The 21,084-nt window shown below is 43.7% G+C and overlaps 1 protein-coding gene across 1 annotated transcript in view; it reads right to left on the reverse strand.

Annotated features, from left to right (window-relative positions):
• Positions 1-18,739, reverse strand: part of LOC126335182 (apyrase-like) — a 155,977-nt gene extending 137,238 nt beyond the window's left edge. Inside the window, exon 1 of the mRNA XM_049998176.1 lies at positions 18,289-18,739. Coding sequence (XP_049854133.1) covers positions 18,289-18,645 — 357 coding nt within the window. The 5' untranslated portion in view covers positions 18,646-18,739. The remainder of the gene's footprint in view (positions 1-18,288) is intronic.
• Positions 18,740-21,084: the final 2,345 nt, after the last annotated feature.

Below are 21,084 nucleotides of genomic sequence, written 5' to 3' on the forward strand. Positions count from 1 at the left end.
GCTGTGCGTGCAACTAGCTGTTTACTGAGATAGTCTGCCTCTGAAGACGGTCTTATTCTGGTAAAACTCGTGCCATTACGCCATCCTGTTTGTCACAGTGCAACTGGCTGCAAGATACTCCTAAAGCTGACAGCACACAGAGATAGACTTCCCACGTGTCGGGGGAAATTACTGTTCTTGCGACATTACGGTTCCCAACCGTCAATTACCGATATTTGGCGACATGCCGAGTTCGCTGCGTAGGACGGAGCAATACCGAAGAAGCACGCTCGTCTTCACCTCTCTCTCTCTCTCTCTCTCTCTCTCTCTCTCTCTCTCTCTCTCTCACGGACATCAGCGCTTATATTTTTCTCCTGCCACTATTAATGTGCAGCATATGTATACGGAAAGAAACAGATGCATTATCTTAGGGGCCACGAGTTAAAAGATAGCAACGAAAACAAAGAACTTTGTGACCTGAGTAAATAGTATTGCTTGTTCTGAGCAAATTAGCTAATGTTGTCCTCAATCCAAAGGTTCGTGTGAGCTCCGCAGCGCTTTAAGCGTAATGATCCTATTTGATGTAGTATACCCTTGAGTTTCTCCGACCGTTGAAGTGGTTTCCCCAGCCAGTTAAGGGAGGACCTAAAATTTATAAGGGTCTCTAGAATCAGTGGCTAATGAAACAATAAGTTACATAATAAATGAGCCCTGGGAACGACTAATAATAGAAATCCGATTTTTTTGTTGCTTAGGACACACACATTTCGGTAGCAGAGGAACTTACGTACTCTATAGTGACATAAGAAGCCAAACTCGGAGAGAATCAGTTTAGGTTCCGGAGAAATGTAGCAACATGGGAGGCCATATCACTCACAACTGATAAAAAAATGTCGTGTGACTAGGGCCTCCCGTCGGGTAGACCGTTTGCCTGATGAAAATCTTTCGATTTAACGTTCGGCGACTTGCGCGTCGATGGGGATGAAATGATCATGATTAGGACAACACAACACCCAGTCCCTGGGCGGAGAAAATTCCGACCCAGCCGGGAATCAAAGGAGCGAGAGGTGGGATGAGGATATGGACAGAGAGGTGGGGAAAGCAAATGGAGGGGGCAGCAGGAGATGGACAGAGAGAGGGGGTAGGAGGTGACGGACAGAGCATGGGAGTGGTGGAGGAGTAGGAGATGGACAGAGGGAGGAGGAGGTGAAGGACAAAGAGAGAGACGAAGAGAAAATGTACAAAACAGATGGGAGAGGAGGAGATGGACAGAGAGATGGGGGAGAAGAAGATTAGGACATGTTTGGCTTTTGCCGGGTTCGCTAGTCGTCCATACTACTAACCGATTAACCAGAGGCTCCCCACCTGGCATCAGTTGCAGGTTGCCTATGTAACGGCTTTCAGGCGCAACAAAAATTCTGTTTTCAAAATTTCGTTAAGTTACTGATCCAATCTAAAACTTTAAATCGCTGTTTATAATCTACTCATTAATCTTGTGTTAAACGTTTAAGGCTGTAAGAGAAATTTTACTGATAGTAACTGAGTATGTCTTGAGAAAGCGTAACACAGGGCGCCGAAGTTACCCAGACTATATTCATGCAGCATTTGAAAATATCTTAATAACTAATTCTAAACCTTTAAGAAATGTTTTCTCGCTGACACCCCTCCACAAAATAATACAAGTTGCAGCTTACAGCATTAACGCTCTTCATGCCTAACACTTCAGCATCAGGCATGGCGTTTTGGTTCAAATGGCTCTGAGCACTGTGGGACGTAACATCTATGACCATCAGTCCCCTAGAACTTAGAACTACTTAAACCTAACTAACCTAAGGACAGCACACAACACCCAGTCATCACGATGCAGAGAAAATCCCTGACCCCGCCGGGAATCGAACCCGGGAACCCGGGCGCGGGAAGCGAGAACGCTACCGCACGACCACGAGCTGCGGACATGGCGTTTTAATTGAGTACTAATTACTGCTAACTCTTTCCGCAAGGCATTTTGCAGACAGTATCCACGTACATTAGCGTTCTTTTGTGGAGCCTGGATTAGCTGACTGCGAACCCACTGATGTCATCTGCACATATCTCCGCAAGCCACCTGACAGAGAAGTGGCGGAAGGTATTTCAGGTGCCACTATCTCATTCTCCCTTCACTGTTCCATTAGCAAATGGCGCACAGAGAAGTGTAAATGTCTGGGAACCTCCGCGTGTGCTATATTGCTCTGATTTTTGTGGATGTGTCCATTTCGTGAGACGTAAGTAAGAGGAAGTAATATACAGCCGGAAAAAATATTATACCCTCAACGACAAGGTCATTTTATGGACAAGCTGTGTGACAGGTTGTTCATCATTTTAGCAGTATATGATAAGAAATGCAGACAAATGAAACACGCACATGTCACCGTTAAGGGTGTCCAGTCACATCAGTACACGGTGTACCCGGGACCCCTCCTCCCCCACTCCCTTCTGGTGGAAACACAGGCGATTATTCTGATATATAAACAATAATAAACGTGCCGAATGACGACCTGTGACAGACCTTCTTAGTCATCTTTCGCCTTTTGTTGTTTTTCAGGAAAGGTTCTAGCAGGCTCTGGAGAACGAGTAAGTTCCCGCATCATCATGTTCAGTTGGCGAGAGATCGGGTAATTTTGCCGATCAGAGCAGCCATTTTACACCACGAAAAGCACGTAACGCCGCAGCAGCCGTTCGTGGACATGTATTGCCCTGGTGAAAAAGTACATCACCTTCCTGTCGAAGCCGGCCGGAGCGGCCGAGCGGTTCTAGGCGCTACGTCGTAGGTTCAAATCCTGCCTCGGGCATGGATGTGTGTGATGTCCTTAGGATAGTTAGGTTTAAGTATTTCTAAGTTCTAGGGGACTGATGACCTCAGAAGTTAAGTCCCATAGTGCTCAGAGAAATTTGAACCATTCCTATCGAAGAAATGCAAGAGCATGGGGGTAACAATCAGCCCAAGGTAGCGGGCACCAGTTACCTTACCGTGCTCAAACACCAGATGTGTCCACGAGTTGTAATTGATGGTCCGCCACGCCATGAATCCTGGGATGGTACCTGTCTGTCATGAATGAAATCACTCTACAATAGGCAGTTTTCGAGGTCTACGCCATACATGAGCGTCCATCACACGCATACAGATAGAACCTACTCTAACAACTGACAACAGAGCACCACACCTCTCTCCATTCGACTCTTCCACGACACGAGATTAGCCATTCTTGGTGGTGTTGTGGAGTTAGTGGTAGCCTGGCCAGAGACACAGCAGATGTTTCCCAGTGGTGCCTCGTGATGCAGAAGGTGCGCCACGTGTCCGGATTCCCTCCACGGACGATGGGCGGTCGCTGCCGCATTGTGTGTCGATCTTGACGCACACCTGTACTACGTGGACGACAGGAATTCGTCTACGGAAGTAAGAATGTTCCACAGACCACTCCAGAAAACTGTGTCGCTCCAACGATACGTTGTGTCTAACATGTACAGCAATCGGTCGTTAAGTCCAACCAGCTTCCCCCAGGTCCACAATGTGACCCATTCAAAAGCCTAAAGCTGATCGCTAGCAGCAAATACTCGTTGGTGGGGCATGGTTGTACACTAGGATTAACGTTGCAAACATTGCTCACTCAGCTCACCTGCACAGTCAAAACTAAGCGTGCACAGACTGACATTCTCAGCGCCATCTGATTGCCGATAAGCGTAACAAATTAATCAATAATACAACAGTTCGGTACGCATGTGTCATACCAGGTGCCACTGAACACCTGCGTGTTGCATTTTTACCGGCATTACATGTTGCCCCACTGTCCTCGGAACGTAACACCCACAGAATTTTAATAATAAAAACAACGTCTGTCTTGTACCGTCTGCCAAAGAAGTTTGTTGAGTATCTCCGCAATGCTCCTGTGTCGGCTAAACGATCTCGAAACTGAACACGCCGCACTTCGTTTTGTCTTCTCTCTCTCTCTTTCTCTCTCTCTCTCTTTCTAAATCCAACCTAATAAGGGACCCAGGTTGATGGACAATACTCAAAAATCAGTCCAACATGTACTCTGTACGATACTACACCACTCGTCATTAAAATTGCTACACCAAAAAGAAATACAGATGATAAACGGGTATTCATTGGACAAATATATTATACTAGAACTGACATGTGATTACATTTTCACGCAGTTTGGGTGCATAGATCCTGAAAAATTAGTACCCAGAACAACCACCTCTGGCCGTAATAAGGGCCTCGATACGCCTGGCCATTGAGTCAAACAGAGCTTGGATGGCGTGTACAGGTACAGCTGCCCATGCAGCTTCAACACGATACCACAGTTCTTCAAGAGTAGTGACTGGCGTATTGTGCCGAGCCAGTTGCTCGGCCACCATTGACCAGACATTTCAGTTGATGAGAGATCTGGAGAATGTGACGGCCAGGGCAGCAGTCGAACAATTTCTGTATCCAGAAAGACCCATACAGGACCTGCAACATGCATGCGGTCGTGCATTATCCTGCTGAAATGTATGGTTTCGCACGGATCGAATGAAGGGTAGAGCTACGGGTCGTAACACATCTGAAATGTGACGTCCACTGTTGAAAGTGCCGTCAGTGCGAACAGGAGGTGACCGCGACGTGTAACCAATGGCACCCCATACCATCACGCGGGAGATACGCCAGTATGGCGATGACGAATACACGCTTCCAATGTGCGTTCACCGCGATGTCGCCAAACACGGATGCGACCATCATGATGCTGCAGACATACCTGGATTGATCGGAAAAAATGACGTTTTGCCATTCGTGCGAACACCATCGCTGGCGCTCCTGTCAGTGATGCAGCGTCATGGCTATTGTCTTACAAACGTCCCCATCTGTTGACTCAGGGATCGAGACGTGGCTGCACGATCCGTTACAGCCATGCGGATAAGATGCCTGTCATCTCGACTGCTAGCGATACGAGTCTGTTGGTATTCAGCTCGGGGTTCCGTATTACCGTCTTGAACCCACCGATTCCATATTCTGCTAACAGTCATCGGATCTCGACCAACGCGAGCAGCAATGTCGCGATACGATAAACCGCAATCGCGATAGGCTACAATCCGACCATTATCAAAGTCGGAAACGTGATGGTGCGCACTTCTCCTCCTTACATGAGGCATCACAACAACGTTTCACCAGGCTACACCGGTCAACAGCTGTTTGTGTATGAGAAATCGGTTGTAAACTTTCCTCATGTCAGCACGTTGTAGGTGTCGCCACCGGCGCCAATCTTGTGTGAATGCTCTGAAAAGCTAATCATTTGCATATCACTGCACCTTCTTCCTGTCGGTCAAATTTGGCGTCTGAAGCACGTCATCTTCGTGGTGTAGCAATTTAAATGGCCAGTAGCGTACTTTTATGGATGCATCACATGCAGATAAGATTCTTCCAATGAATCACAATTCTGCATCTGCTTTTCGGATAATTTTGTTTTAGTGGCCGTTCTATTTTAAGTTCTGTCAGTCTTAAGGGACCCTCACATAAACAACAAAATTCTCAAACCGTCAATAAACTTACAATCTGAGGGTGCGTATTGACGTATTGCCAATACTAGAAACATATAGAGCAGTATGGATGGTCCTCAAAATGTTCTCATTATTTAAGAATTTTTAACATTCTGAAGCCCTGTCAGCAACTGTGATATTTAAATGTCAAAGATCCGCCTCAGTTGCGAAATGTTGCTGGGCTATACCCAGGTTTCAGCTAGAGTAATCTACCCTTCTTCAGAAGCATAAAACAAATTAATACATGGTAGAATAAAGCACGGTCAAACATAAAAAGCTTAAGTACCGTGGTACCATGTCAAGCTACGTTACTTAGCTGAGGAACAGCGCCGGCCCCACTTCGTGGAAACCGGTCGGTTAGCCGCGGACGCTACCTTGGAATTGACTGTGGCATCGCGGATATGTACCGAGCAAGACGGCGGGTCACGCGCATGCGCTCACGGAAAGTCAAAGATGCCTGCCATTGTCTATCTTTATGTTATGTACTGGGAAATTACCTACAATGTTAAACCGTAACTTGTGAGAGAACAAGGCACTAAGTAGATAGAATCCCGATGAGCATTAACTGTAAAACGAGATCTTATTAACTGATAAGAAATTTACTTAGACGTTATGTTCAGCTTGTTAGATTAAAAAAAACACGTCATCGCCGCTATACTGCCCGACAAAGGTCAAGCTAGTATATAAGTGTGTTGGCAGTGGCGTTGTACGCCCTGACACACCCTAGGTCCTTATTTCTTTGTAGTCTATGTGAGAACCGCTTTCCACGATGTAACATGGTACCATGGTACTTAAGCTTTTTATGTTTGACCGTGCCTTATTCTAGCATGTATTAATCTGAAACTTGCTGGCAGATTAAAACTGTGTGCCCGACCGAGACTCGAACTCGGGACCTTTGCCTTTCGCGGGCAAGTGCTCTACCATCTGAGCTACCGAAGCACGACTCACGCCCGGTACTCACAGCTTTACTTCTGCCAGTACCTCGTCTCCTACCTTCCAAACTAGCTTAATTTGTTTTATGCTTCTGAAGAAGGGTAGATTACTCTAGCTGAAACCTGGGTATAGACCACTAACATTTCGCAACTCAGGCGGATTTTTGACGTATTAATTCTCAGTATTGTGAATGCATGCCGTGTGAGGTCAAGTATAGACGGTTTGCAATATTCTCCTTTCAGAAGTTAATAAACCTTGATGAACCAGCCGCGTGGCGTTAGTGTGCGCTGTTTTTTCAAGTCTCCTTTGTGTGTAATACTTGAGACTGAGTTTCTCTAGTCATGTAGTCTTTTCACACAAAACGATATTAACATGACCACGCCAGGGTAATCGTAGTATGTACCACTTCAGGACGATGAACGGACGCTGCTCTATGACACGGGTTACTTTATTAATTTGAAAACATACTAAAGGTTAGTGAATTACATAGCATTTTGGAAAAACGCCTCCATTTCGAAAAATATGTTATGTAGAACCATCTGCAATGACTAGTAACAGTTCTGCGACATATATGTTTGTTTCACCAAACTAAAATAAAAGTTTTACGTTAATTACCTGAACATATTTTTGCCATTCAGGTATAAGTGCTTCACAGGTTTCCATAAAATTTTACTAACTGTGCCTGGTGTTATTTCTGAACTACACTTCAAGCATTAGGATGAACTGTCGATAGAAATTTAGAAGTTACTACTAATCTCTCGTAGACAGCAACTGATCCCTCATTAACCTTTCTTTCTTTTTTTTGTATTGACATTAACAATTTGTCGTGCGATGCAGGACTGATCTGAAGATAGTTTACGAAATCTGTCGGGAACGTGATTCTGATTCCAGTCAGTAAATTAACATACGCCAATTCGCTCATCTGTTTCAGCCGTTTTCCGACCACTTTCCTCGTTTTCATTGTTTAATGTTGTTACAGCTATTACAGTACCGCAGCACCCGCTTCGTTCTGTGTGTTAGACACCTTAATCTTGTACAATCGTCCTGCCAACTGATAATGTTGACAACTGATGGTGTGTGAGTTGCTTCAATATGTTGAAGGTTTGACAAACTAGTGTCGTCAATAAATATTGAACACGCGCAGGCTCCTTTACATTCTTTATAGTAGTTACTGAACTTCCACTTATTAGTGTTAGTACTGTAATCGAATTGTAGCGAATTTCTTCGTCTATTTATGCTCAGATTGTTATATTCATTTACTTTCAGGGTCCGCTTACAAACTTTGTACCAATCATCGATCAACCGGAGGTTGCCTTAACATCTATGTGAACCATTGTAGAATATTATGATAAACTATGGTGTAGAGTAACTAAATAAATGAAATAAAATGATTATTTCGTTGAACATTCTTGAATGGAAGAGACAGTAGAGGCTAATTGTACTGTTACACGAAATATGCTACGTCAGAGAATGCAAGGTGCTTGAGAAATTTTTGCTGTAGATGTAAAACGAGGGCACTGCTCACCGCGCAGCTGAGTGCCCCATAAACTAAACGAGTATCGAACCCCAGATATACAGGTCACAGTGCGTATGCACCTGTCACATGCTTTTCACACACAGAAATATATTTTGCACTCGTTTAACATATTTCACACATATTTGTACACGTATTTCATGCGCTGCAGTTTCATCTAAATTCTTAGAAAACTTGTAATCCTGCCAGTGACTGATTGTCGTTTCGAGAAAAAGGAGCGTCGCTGGCAACTAGCTGATTCCCCGCTGCTTTGCACCATGTGCCTTTGGCGAGGACGTTTTGTAAGGTGGAGGGGTCTCCTGTCCTTCATTTCTTACATATTCCAACCTCACTATCGTATTCTGCGTATCAAGACGTTTCATTCGAGCCCTAACTCAATAGGGTAGAGTCAATTTTACATATTTCCATTTAATCGATCTGCAAATCTAAAAAATAAATCGCAAGTGCGCACTGAGATTAAAAAGTCGAGGCTGGCGTACACAAACATTCAAGACACGACGGCCACAGGAGTTTTTGTCCACTGGGGGCAACCAGCCTGCTGGAAAGTCCGTAGGAGGGTGAGTTAGCATGCAGCTACACCAGCTGGCTGACTGCCCAGGGATAATAACAGTTTAGCCAGAGAAAAGGGATAATGGCCTGCGTGTTCACCTTAAAAGCAAAACCCACGGTCTTGTTTGGGAGAACCCCAGCACACGTATTTTTTGATGGACCTGGTGTGCCATTTAAGAGTTCTCACAGATGGACAGTAAACGCCTAATGCAGATGCTATATATTTCCAGACTGGTAAGCTTAAACGGAGCGCCATTCTCCCGTTTGTAAGAGAAACGCTGACTGGCGGACTATTTGTGATGCAATTAGCCGGAGGAGAGAGGGAAAGACAGCGAATGATATACCGTTTCGCTTTTTTGCGTGGAGAGGGGTAGCAAAAGTGACACTCTTGAAGCGGGAACATGCAGCAGGAGCGAGTGCGCTCGTGCGTGTACGCAGAGAGTGAGGAACGAAGTCTCCACTCAGTATTGCACTGAGAGCACATCTGTCGCTAGCGAATCGAAGTGATACTCTACATTGAGTCGCTCGCGATTAACCGTTTGTTCATTGCGTTAGCTGCGACACTTAATGAGCAGTGTGAACACAGAGTATTAGTTAGACCGTGCGACTGCTACGGTCGCAGGTTCGAATCCTGCCTCGGGCATGGATGTGTGTGATGTCGTTAGGTTAGTTAGGTTTAAGTAGTTCTAAGTTCTAGGGGACTGATGACCAAAGCAGTTGAGTCCCTTAGTGCTCAGAGCCATTTGAACCATTTTTAGTATTAGTTAGCGCCTGCGAGCGAACATTGAGTGGCATCGCGGTGGACTGGTTATCTAACCGGTGTACCACGCCAATAGACTAGGGGCACATAGGAGTCCTTGACTTCATTAAGGCGTAGTGAGAGTTCGATTGGCGAAGGTCAATCCAGATAGAAAGAGATAGTTTTGTTATTTTTCAGTGGCGAACGATGCAGGCAGCAGTCGTCGCAGCTCACGGTATTGTGTACTACAGCATAGGCGAGCCCAATGTTTCCTCAATTAGAAATAACATACTTCATTCACGTCACTCTATTACATTTCTCACGTGACAGCCTCGATCGTACTTAGAAAAATTCTGTTGGATAATTATTCAAGTTGAGTAGACGCGGCTCTCAGGCATTCTGCCGAGTAAATAACATTCTTAAAGAAAAGGGATAAAAGAGCATTCCCACACTTTGTATATAAATTATTTCATTAACAGGATTCCTATCCATAAGAGGTAACCTCCTATTCCGAAAAGAACCTGGAAATTTCTGTATCAGTTTATAAATAAAAGTTTCACTTGATTTTCTCAGATTTTGCAATAAATAATATTTTCCGTTCGTTTAACGTTTTTCTTACACTAACTAGCAATACTCCAGTACCCAAGTATCACACTAGTTAAGTAAGAAAATGGAATATTTTTGTGTCTTTTTCTTACTGACGACTACTTCTTTACGGTCCCAAAGATATGTAAATAGCAGATACGGAAAACGCGTGGGGAAAGACCGGAACCGTGCAGCGGAGTGTGACAGTTTCCCAGGAAAACTTTTGCAGCGTATTCGAAACAACCTAGGCAACACGCAGGTCAGTCCTCATCCTCCAGACAGAGCCCGACCTCTCCCCAAGCGATTCCCATATTTTTGGAGGCCTGAAGAAAGACATTTGTGGCCGTCGATTTCGTTCTCAGGAAGAGGTGGGGTACAATCATAGTTCCACAGGCAACCGCCAACATTAGTCCATGATGGTGGTAACCATCTCATCACACAGTGGGATAAGTGTATTAGCAGTTATGGGGATTACTTTCGAAGTAACAGTTTGTTTACGTTTTCTCCATCTGTCCCGTTTTTATTTGACAGCCCCTTATACTTTTTAATATATTCCGAGGCAGCTACTTACAACAAAGGAATAGCAACCGGTCGCTTTCAGATGATCCTACAATCATCCCTTGCGGTAATAGGAGTATCTTACTCCCATGATATTTTTATGCAAATAATGAGTCATGTGCACACCAAATTTGGTTGAAATAGCTCCAGGCGTCCCTGATGTATGCTTTTATCTCAGTTCTTTTCACCCCAAACCATCAGCCATAGGAGTGCTAGGATTGTCTTACTGTCACAGAATATTTTTCCAGATATCAAGTGAAAATTTCTTCAGGCATTACAGAGATTTGCTGATATGTTCCCTTTCACCGACCCCGAAAACTACGTATTTCAATCGTAATATCGGAAGTTATCGAATATTTTTGCATGTCACATCCTCTCACTCCCATCCCCAGCCCTAAGGATGGTTGTACCTAACCCCAATTTTTTTTCGTACAAATAATTGTACAAAGAACAGAAACACTGGACCATTGCATCAACAAAAGCAAAACGAGGATAATTGAATGTAGTCGAATTAAATCGGGTGATGATGAGGGAATTAGATCAGGAAATGAGACACTTAAAGTAGTAAAGGAGTTTTGCTATTTGGGGAGCAAAATAACTGATAATGGTCCAAGCAGAGAGGACATAAAATGTAGACTGGCAATGGCAAGGAAAGCGTTTCTGAAGAAGAGAAATTTGTTAACATCGAGTATAGATTTAAGTGTAGTTGTATCTGAAAGTATTTGTATGGAGTGTAGCCATGTATGGAAGTGAAACGTGGACAAAAAGAGAATAGAAGCTTTAGAAATGTGGTGCTATAGAAGAATGCTGAAGGTTAGATGGGTAGATCACATAAATAATGAGGAGGTATTGAATAGAATTGGGGAGAAGAGAAATTTGTGACACAACTTGACTAGAAGAAGGGATCGCTTGGTAGGACACGTTCTGAGGCATCAAGGGATCACCAATTTAGTATTGGAGACCAGCGTGGAGGGTAAAAATCGTACAGGGAGACCAAGAAATGAATACACTAAACAGAGTCAGAACGATGTAGGTTGAAGTAGGTACTGGGAGATGAAGAAGCTTGCACAGGATAGAGTATAATGGAGAACTGCATCAAACCAGTCTCTGGACTGAAGACACACACACACACACACACACACGCCCATATATATATATATATATATATATATATATATATGAGTGAAATTGCTCCAGATGTTCCTGAAAGCTTCAGTGTCACCCTTTTCACCCCCACTCTTACGGGCGGTAGGTGGTTTTTACCCCTACAGGAACATTCACGGGCACGCGTATAACAGCTTATCAAACTTTCGGTTTTACGGTAAGGGAAAACACAGGAGGTGAAGAAATAACAAATGTTCATCTTTATACTGGATGATTCCGTGATGATGTTACAAATTTTCAGGGATGACAGAGAAGACTAAATGTATGAATTTCAGTTAAAGACCTCTCGTCTGGAAGCGATCAATTGGAAAGTTATAAGCAAAAATCGTTCTGGTACCTCTTATAGTGTAATACTTGCTGCACCGCGACTGTTAAAAAAAATCGTACCTTACGACTTATAAACGCTTGTTCATCTTCGATGCAGTGAAAAACGTCTTCTCTACTGCATCTTCTTTTTTATTTATGTTAGGGATTCAAAGTCTATAAGGTCGAGCATGAACTCTTCCTTGTTTGGAAAATAATCTAGCCATCTTCATATCGTAAAAAATTCTTTAGTAGTTCTGGTGCCATTACAGCTTCAGTCATCGTTAAGACCTTTCTTAAAATGATATAAAAATACATGACGTAATTAAAAACAGCTTGGTCAGTGCAACTGACCGATGGTCATAAAACAAAGGGCTGTGCGGTTGGTTTTCAATCCGTAACATAAATAAAAAAAGAACTTGGAGCAGAACAGATGTGTTTCACAGCATCTGAGATGAACAAGTGCTCATCGTTCTTGAGGTATGCATTTTAGAGCCCATATTCAACGGCCATTTTTCCTTGTTTCATCCATACTTTCACCTGTGAAAGTTGCCTACCGCTCAGTTGTGGCAGCAACGGTACAGGTGCACGTACTCCGCAGTCAGAGGTATCAGAATGATTTTCGCCTATAAAAATCGATCGTTTCCGGACAAGGATCCCTTACCTCAAACTAATACATTTATCACTCTCCATAATCCCTGAAATTATGTAACATTATTACAGGATCACCCTGCATGGAGGGCGTAAGGAAATTCCCGTTACAAACTTTTAAGACTTGTAGACGGGGGTGAATGCATAATATTTTGTATAAGAACCCATGTTCGGAAGCGTACCATTTACGTTCTACGAGGTTTCATTTCTGATGTTTAACTAGCCCACTTCTGCTCTTCTGCTTGAGGAACTGAATTAGACTTGACACCTAGCGGGGTGGCGCAGTGATTAGCATACTGGGCTCGCATTCGGGAGGACGACGGTTCAATCCCGCGTCCGGCCATCCTGATTTAGGTTTTCCGTGATTTTCCTAAAACGCTCCAGGCAAATGCCGGGATGGTTCCTTTGAAAGGGCACGGCCAACTTCCTTTCCCATCCTTCCCTAACCCGATAAGACCGATGACCTCGATGTTTGGTCTCTTCCCCCCAAACAACCAACCCAAACCAATTAGACTTGACGCATTACAATTATTAAGTAACAATACGAAAGGGAACACCACTTACCAATTAAGCACATTTGTTTGTATTAACGGTTAGACGTTACATGTTTACATTATTAAAGAACAAAAAATAACCCAGAGCACTGTATGTACAGAAGAGTACTGATGCACTGTAACCGCGGCTCGATGTGGCGACCACCAGCGTTGTTACAGACGTTGTACCAACGAAGCTTGTTCTGGTACACACTGTCCATCCCACTTAATGTCAGCCCCCGGTAGCTGAGTGGTTACCGCGACAGAATGTCAATCCTAAGGGCCCGGGTTCGATTCCCGGCGGGGTCGAAGATTTTCTCCGCTTAGGGACTGGGTTTTGTGTTGTCCTAATCATCATCATTTCATCCCCATCGACGCGCAAGTCGCCGAAGTGCCGTCAAATCGAGACTTGCACCCAGCGAACGGTCTACCCGACGGGAGGCCCTAGTCACACGACATTTACATTTATCCCACTTGTTGTCTCTTCAGTTTCTAGTGCAGCAGCCAGCAGATCTTCCTCTGTCTCACAGCAAGGCAGACGTTAAGTGACATCACGTGACCGCTGGACGTAGTACACGTCATCTGTCTGCCCTATTGCATGCCAGGATAAGCAACTTTTCGCTTTCCCTCAGCAGATGTGGAGGCCTTACAGATCTGAACTAAAAACGTCGTAGAACGGAAACGGTGCGTTTTCAGGTGGGGTTCCTATTAAAAATATTATGTAATTACTCATCTCTGCAAGTACTATAAATTTGTAACTGGAATTTCCGAACACCCTGTTTAGAAGATATCTGAGATTTGGCCGTAGTTACTACCGACAGATTTTGAGAAACCAAGTGCTAGCCTTAGCCAGGTGACAGAAAACTTAGGTCAGCTATGTCGGGACTTTGAGAAGTAAAATCAGGTAATTATAGTTGGGTGAGCAGGAAACGGCCTGAATCCAAGATATAGTATTAGGAGTGACCTTGATAAAATAGGAGGGGAAACTGGGCACACAAATGTGCGGTTTGTGAAGGTCTTTCAGTGCCATGATCGGCCGTGGGTAAATACGTCTGGGAGACATGTTAACACTGAGCTGAATGGGATGTTCCAGATACCGACAAAATACCACGCAAGAGTTGTTCCAGTTGATGCTATTGGTAGGTGGGGATACACTAGACGTGTCCTGCACCTAAATAGGAAGGGGAAAGACAAGTTAGGTTCTCTATTAATAGATAGTATAAGGGGGGCACAGTCACACAAGGGATGATCCCAGTGGTTAACAGAAGACAAACTATGTACAGTAAATAGGGATAAAGCTAATGGTACTATCAAATTACTCCATCAAAATATCAGAAGAATAAAAAAATGAAGTAGGTGGGCTGGTAGTGTATTTAAATGATCTCAAAAATAAGAATGAAATTGATATACTTTGTATGTCTGAACACCATGTAACTGTGGGAATGAAAACTGTCAGTATAAATGGGTATAATTTAGCATCTTACACTTGCACGTCTAGCATGGATAAAGGAGGAGGTGCCATTTACATAAAACAACGATGTAAATACAAAACTGTAGAAGTAAGCAAATTTGTGTGGATCAGCAATTTGAAGCCTGTGTGCATGTTAACTACAGCTAGATAATGTAGTGTTGATATTAGTAAGAGTGTATAGGTCCCCATTAGCAGATAGGAAGCTGTTCATAAAAATGTTTGACTCCCTATTACGCTGTCTGTCAGACAGAAACAAGATGTTATTAACATGTGGTGATCACAATGTAAACTTTCTAAGCAATTCTGATAGGAAAAGTCAACGAGAAGTGTTATTAACGACATATAACTTAGAATTAGCGATCGATTTCCCTACACAAATAGCTCAAGACTGCAGCACTCTTATAGATAACGTATTTGTATCGAAAGAGGATATAACACTAACACATGCTTTTCCTGTGATAAATGGATTATCAGACCATGATGCAAAATTGGTTAACCTACAAAACCTAGCAAGTTGTACAGTTCAGGAACCATTAACTAAAAATGTAAGGTTGCTCAACCCAGTATCTATAGAGTAATTCAGAGAAAGTTTAAGAAATGTTAACTGGGGAGATATATATATATATATAATGAACCAAATGCTAATGATAAGTGCAAAATATTTATGTTAAATTTATATCCCTTTTTGAACACTGTCACCCAAAAAATTACTAAATGTAAAACCAAACAGTTTTCAAAGAAGCCTTGGATTACAACAGGTATTAAAGGGTCTTCAGAAAGAAAAATAATATTGCATCAGGCAGTAAGAATTAGTATAGACCGAGAAGTGATTTTGCACTACAAAAATTATTGTAACATAGTCAGAAAAGTTGTCAGAATGTCAAGAAATATGTATGTTAACGATGAAATTAACAACTCGGACAATAAAATCAAATAAATTTGGAATGTTATTAGAATGGAGACCGGACACCTCAGATGTCAATAATTACAGGCCAGTATCCTTGTTTACAGCAATTTCAAAACATGTCGAGAAAGTAATGTACTCAAGTGCGGTTAGCCATCTCCACAGTAATGGGAACTTCATAAATCATGAGTTTGGATTTCAAAAATGCTGCTCCAATGAGACAGCAACATACAATTTTGCTACCCACACAATATACTCTTTAAATAGTAAAACGTCACCAATAGGAATTTTGTGCGACATATCCAAGGCATTTGATTATGTTACAGAAATTACAATTCTGTAGTATAAATTGATCACCATATGAGTGGTTTAAGTCATATTTACAGAACAGGAAGCAAAATCTTTTTTTATAGGGTTTAAGTGATTTAAGGAAGTTTCCCACTTCATCTAAATGCGGTGAAATTACACTAAGTGTTCCACAGGATTCGATCATGGATCCCTTTCTTTTCTTGATATATGAGAATGCCCACCATTCTTACCAGCAACAAGAAACTGAACTGACTCTGTTTCCTGATGATACAAGCATTATTATTAAACCAGTAAAGGAAACTCCAATTGTAAATGATACAAATACTGTCTTTTAAAAGTTATTGATTGGTTTCCTGCGAATGGGCTTGCTCTGAAATTTGAAAAAAAAAAACAGTACAATTTGCTACTGCAAGGAGTATAGTTCTTTCCATAAATATAACACATCAACAGGGTAGAGCATACTAAATTTTTAGGTGTACATATAGAAGGGAATCTTAGTTGGAAAATTCATATTTTTGATATCCTAAGGCGACTAGGTCCAGCAAATTTTGCAGTCAGAATAATTGCCAATTTTGAGGATATAGGAATTTATAAACTAATATACTTTGCATACTTTCACTCTCTGGTGTATTATGGAGTAATATTTTGGGGTAACTCAACACTCAGGCAAAAAGTATCCACTATTCAAAAGAAAATGGTTAGAATAATGTGTCGGGCTCATAGTCGTATCTGTTTAAAAGGTTAGGAATTCAACAACCCCGTAGTGCATACACTCAGGTAATGAAATTTGAACTCAACAACATGGATCAGTTTGAAAACAACAGTGACATTCATGATTATAATACCAGAAGAAAGAGGGTCTTGCACTATCCTCTACTGGTAAAATGAGCTACTGTAAAACTTTTCGATAAATTACCAGATGCAATAAAATGTCTTATAGACGGCAGTAATAGTTCCAAAAATAAATTGAAATCATATCCCCTTGACAACTCTTTCCATACCACAGATAAACTAATGAATAGGAATAAATAAATCTATAGGTAAAATACCCTACTGGCCATTAACATTGTTACACCAAGAAGAAATGTCGATGATAAACAGGTATTCATTGGACAGATATATTATACTAGAAGTGATACGTGATTACATTTTCAAGCAATTTGGGTGCATAGATCCTGAGAAATCAGTACCCAGAAAAACCACCTATGGCCGTAATGACGGCCTTGATACGCTTGAAAATTGAGACAAACAGAGCTTGGATGGCGTGTACAGGTACAGCTGCCCATGCAGCTTCAACACGATACCACAGTTCATCAAGAATAGTGACTGGCGTATTGTGACGAGCCAGTTGCTCGGCCACCACTGACCAGACGTTTTCTATTGGTGACAGATCTGGAGAATGTGCTGGCCAGGGCAGCAGTCGAACTTTTTCTGTTTCCAGAAAGACCCGTACACGACCTGCAATATGCGGTCGTGAATTATCCTGTTGAAATGTAGGGTTTTGCAGGGATCGAATAAAGGGTAGAGCAACTGGTCGTAACACTTCTGGAATGAAACGTCCACTGTTCACAGTGCCGTAAATGCGAAAAAGAGGTGACCGAGAGGTGTAACCAATGGCACCCCATACCTCCACTCAGGGTGATACGCCAGCATGGCAATGACGAATACACGCTTGCAATGTGCCTTCACCCCGATGTCGGCAAACACGGCTGCGACCATCATGATGCTGTAAACAGAACCTGGATTCATCCGAATAAATGACGTTTTGTCATTCGTGCACCCACATTCGTCGATGCGAACACCACCGCTGGCGCTCCTGTCAGTGATGCAGCGTCATGGCTGTTGTCTTACAAACGTCCCCATCTGTTGACTCAGGGATCGAGACGTGGCTGCACGATCCGTTACAGCCATTCCTTTCACCTCGACTGCTAGTGATGCGAGGCCGTTGGAATCCAACGCGGCGTTCCGTTTTACCCTCCTGAACCCACCGATTCCATATTCTGCTAACAGTCATTGGATCTCGACCAACGCGAACAGCAATGTCGCGATACGAAAAATCGCAATCGCGATAGGCTGCAATCCGACCTTTATCAATGTCGGAAACGTGATGGTACGCATTTCTCCTCCTTACACGAGGCATCACAACAACGTTTCACCAGGCAACGCCGGTCAACTGCTGTTCGTGTATGAGAAATCGGTTGGAAACTTTCCTCATGTCAGCACGATGTAGGTGTCGCCACCGGCGTCCACCTTGTGTGAATGCTCTGAAAAGCGTCTTCTTCCTGTCGGTTAAATTTCGCGTCATCTTCGTGGTGTAGCAATTTTTATTGCCAGTAGTGCATATGCATTTTGTCCCATTTAAGAGAGTGGGATAGGTAAAAAAGAATTTAACATTTTTATAAAAGAAACAAAACCCTTGATTCATGTGTGCATTTCTTATGCAATTGACACGTTCCACATCATAACGCTTATCGCGAGACTGATGAATGGAGGAACTTCTAACTAACTAACAGGAGAACTCACCGCCGCGTCCCAGGGCAGCATGTTGAGGATGGCGGCGGTGACGTTCCACTTGTAGAGCGAGTACCAGACGGTGCCCTGGAAGTTGTCTCCGGCGTTGAGGAACAGGTAGTTGTCGCCGGCGGCGTCGATCAGTCGGCGCGCCTCGGTGGCCACGCGCGCGATGCCGCCGAAGCAGGCGCCGCTGGGCGAGCAGGAGCCGCCGCCGCTGTTGATGGGTTCGAAGCGCGCGTGGAAGTCGTTCAGGTGCACGATGTGCAGCTCGAAGTCGCCGTCGGCGGCCTCCGCCGTCGCCTGCAGCAGCAGGAGCACCAGCAGCGACAGCGCGACCACAGGCAGCGAGTTGCGGCTGCGAGGCATGGCGTCGCGTGACTGAGCCGCCGAGCCGGAGGGGGCAGCAGAGGCGAGCGGCGAGTCACGTGGGGTCGGCGGTCCCCGCCACTGCCGCGACCGCGTGCTGCGCTGCGCTGGCTGGGGGTCCGTCGGTCGGCTACCTGCTCGCTGCTCGCCTGCTGACTTGCTGTCTCATTCGCGACGTCTAACGCTCCTCACCGCGCAGCGCAACCTGCACCGTTCCAATAGTCACCACCACAGTCTGTGTTCACAGTGGCACCAAAGTCTGACATAACAGTCGCGATGCTACGCCTCGATTTTGTTGGGTACCGCGCCAGCAGCGCCCCAAGGGGCCAGTAAGTTAAACCGTGAGTTCGGCGCAATCGTGAAGCGAATAGTGGTTGTTTATTTTTATTTCTACAATGAGTTTTACAAGCGGTAGCAGCAACAACAGAAAGAAGACACCACAGGGTCAGGGATTTTCTCTGCCTCGTGATGACTGGGTGTTGTGTGATGTCCTTAGGTTAGTTAGGTTTCAGTAGTTCTAAGTTCTAGGGGACTGATGACCTAAGACGTTAAGTCCCATAGTGCTCAGAGGCATTTGAACCATTTTCTCCAACTTCTGGCCGACTTTCCATCCAAAGAGTAATACTTAGCGCGGTTCGCTGATGATGTGGACAGCCATATCGTGGTATTCCATGGGCCCCATTGGTACTCTGCTAGGTCGCAGGGGACTCATGACCAAAGATGGTAAGTCTCATAGTGCTCAGAGCCATTTGAACCAAGCCAAACCACATGTGTATTAAGGATTAATATTTCGTTTTTGGAGCAGAAAATGGCTAGTTAATAGCAGACAAGAAGACCTTATGAAATAAGACTAAGTTTTCCTGTATAATAATATTAGCTTTTGTTCGCTGCATTTTGAACAAAACCAGTTCATGAACGCAGACAATAATAAACTCATGTGGAATACAGTACCTATACTGTTTGACATCCCAAATACGTCACCTCAACTGACGATGAAGAGAAAACTGTCACAAAGATGCGACAATCCATCTAAAGCTGTAAAACAGTCCTATGACATAGAAACAGCCAGTCAACTCTCTATGTATCAATGCAAGATTCGTGTGAATCGTCAACACAGACCTGCTTTGGCGATGAAGTAGTTAGATTAAGTGCAGTTATTCATGTCTTATAAAGGCGTAATGTTTGGTATGTATTTCATTCACTTCTGTTGTTAGTTAATTTTCCTTGCTTCTTCGTGTGATGACATTATTTTGTTAGCACCTGACAGATTGTTTGAAAATTATTCAAATATTTGGTTTTGTGTGAAATGTAACCAGCTCATTATAATGTTTTCAACATATTTCTCCCACTATTTAGCAGTTGCTTGTCCCATACAAAGATGAAAGTCGTACTTGTGGCAAACAGGCGATAATGACAAACACAGTAGGCCTACAGAACTATAAATGAGCTGTCGATCGCTTTTGCATATAGAGGTTCATGCCTGTGCTTCTTACATGTGAATCTTTGTGTTTATATTCTTTTGATTCAACGTGGTTAGCTGCAATTCTATCTAACGTCACAAGTATTTCTTCACAAATGTGTTGTAGCTTGCCACTCGATTCATGGTTTTTGTCCATACTTGCGCTTGTTTTAGAACCATTTGTAGAAACATACATACCTTCTGATACTACACAAACCGTTGGAGGCAAGGAAATAACTCAAATACTTCTTAAATTACGTAGGAAATGGATGCAAACTTTCATTATGATTACAACGCGTCTGACGTTCAGCTTACTCGCCGCTTGGAGCGCTAGTGTCGCCCCATCTGTCAAACGGTAACAACTTTTGCAGCAGTGAGTGTCGCAACTGTTATGTTAGACTGTGGTGGCACCGAGAGCGATCGCCAGACGCCGTCGACGGAGGTCGCCCTATAATATCGGCCGACATCTCGGTCACACTGCGTCCGGTCTGCTTCGTCCGCTTCTGGCACGACCAAGGAGGCTATGACGTCGTCACACGGAACGTGCTGTCGAACCTGAACGTTGAGCGTGCCGAGTTCAATATGCTGCTGAAAGCTCAGAAACGACGCGACTTGTGCATGCGGTACGTAGACCTCAACGTAGCATGAGCGATCGCAACACGTTCCTCGTACAGCTGTCGGTTGTATCTTTCGTTTACGAAGTGGACGGGCGTAAGATTCCTGTACACGCATACCAAAACGTGAGAAACACTTGAAGATAACTGCTGACAATCGGGAACTGGGAAATGTGAATCAGTTCAAGTACCTGGGAAGTTTTATCACAAAGGATGCCCACTGCACCAACGAAATCCGAGCAAGAATCGCCATGGCCAAAGCTGCTTTCAACAAGAAGAAGACTCTGCTGACCAGCAATTTGAGTTTGGCATTGAGGAAAAAACTGATAAAATGTTACATCTGGAGCATTGCGCTGTATGGAGCAC

This window comes from Schistocerca gregaria, chromosome 2 (genome assembly GCF_023897955.1).
Source record: "Schistocerca gregaria isolate iqSchGreg1 chromosome 2, iqSchGreg1.2, whole genome shotgun sequence".
Taxonomy (NCBI): Eukaryota; Metazoa; Arthropoda; class Insecta; order Orthoptera; family Acrididae; genus Schistocerca; species Schistocerca gregaria.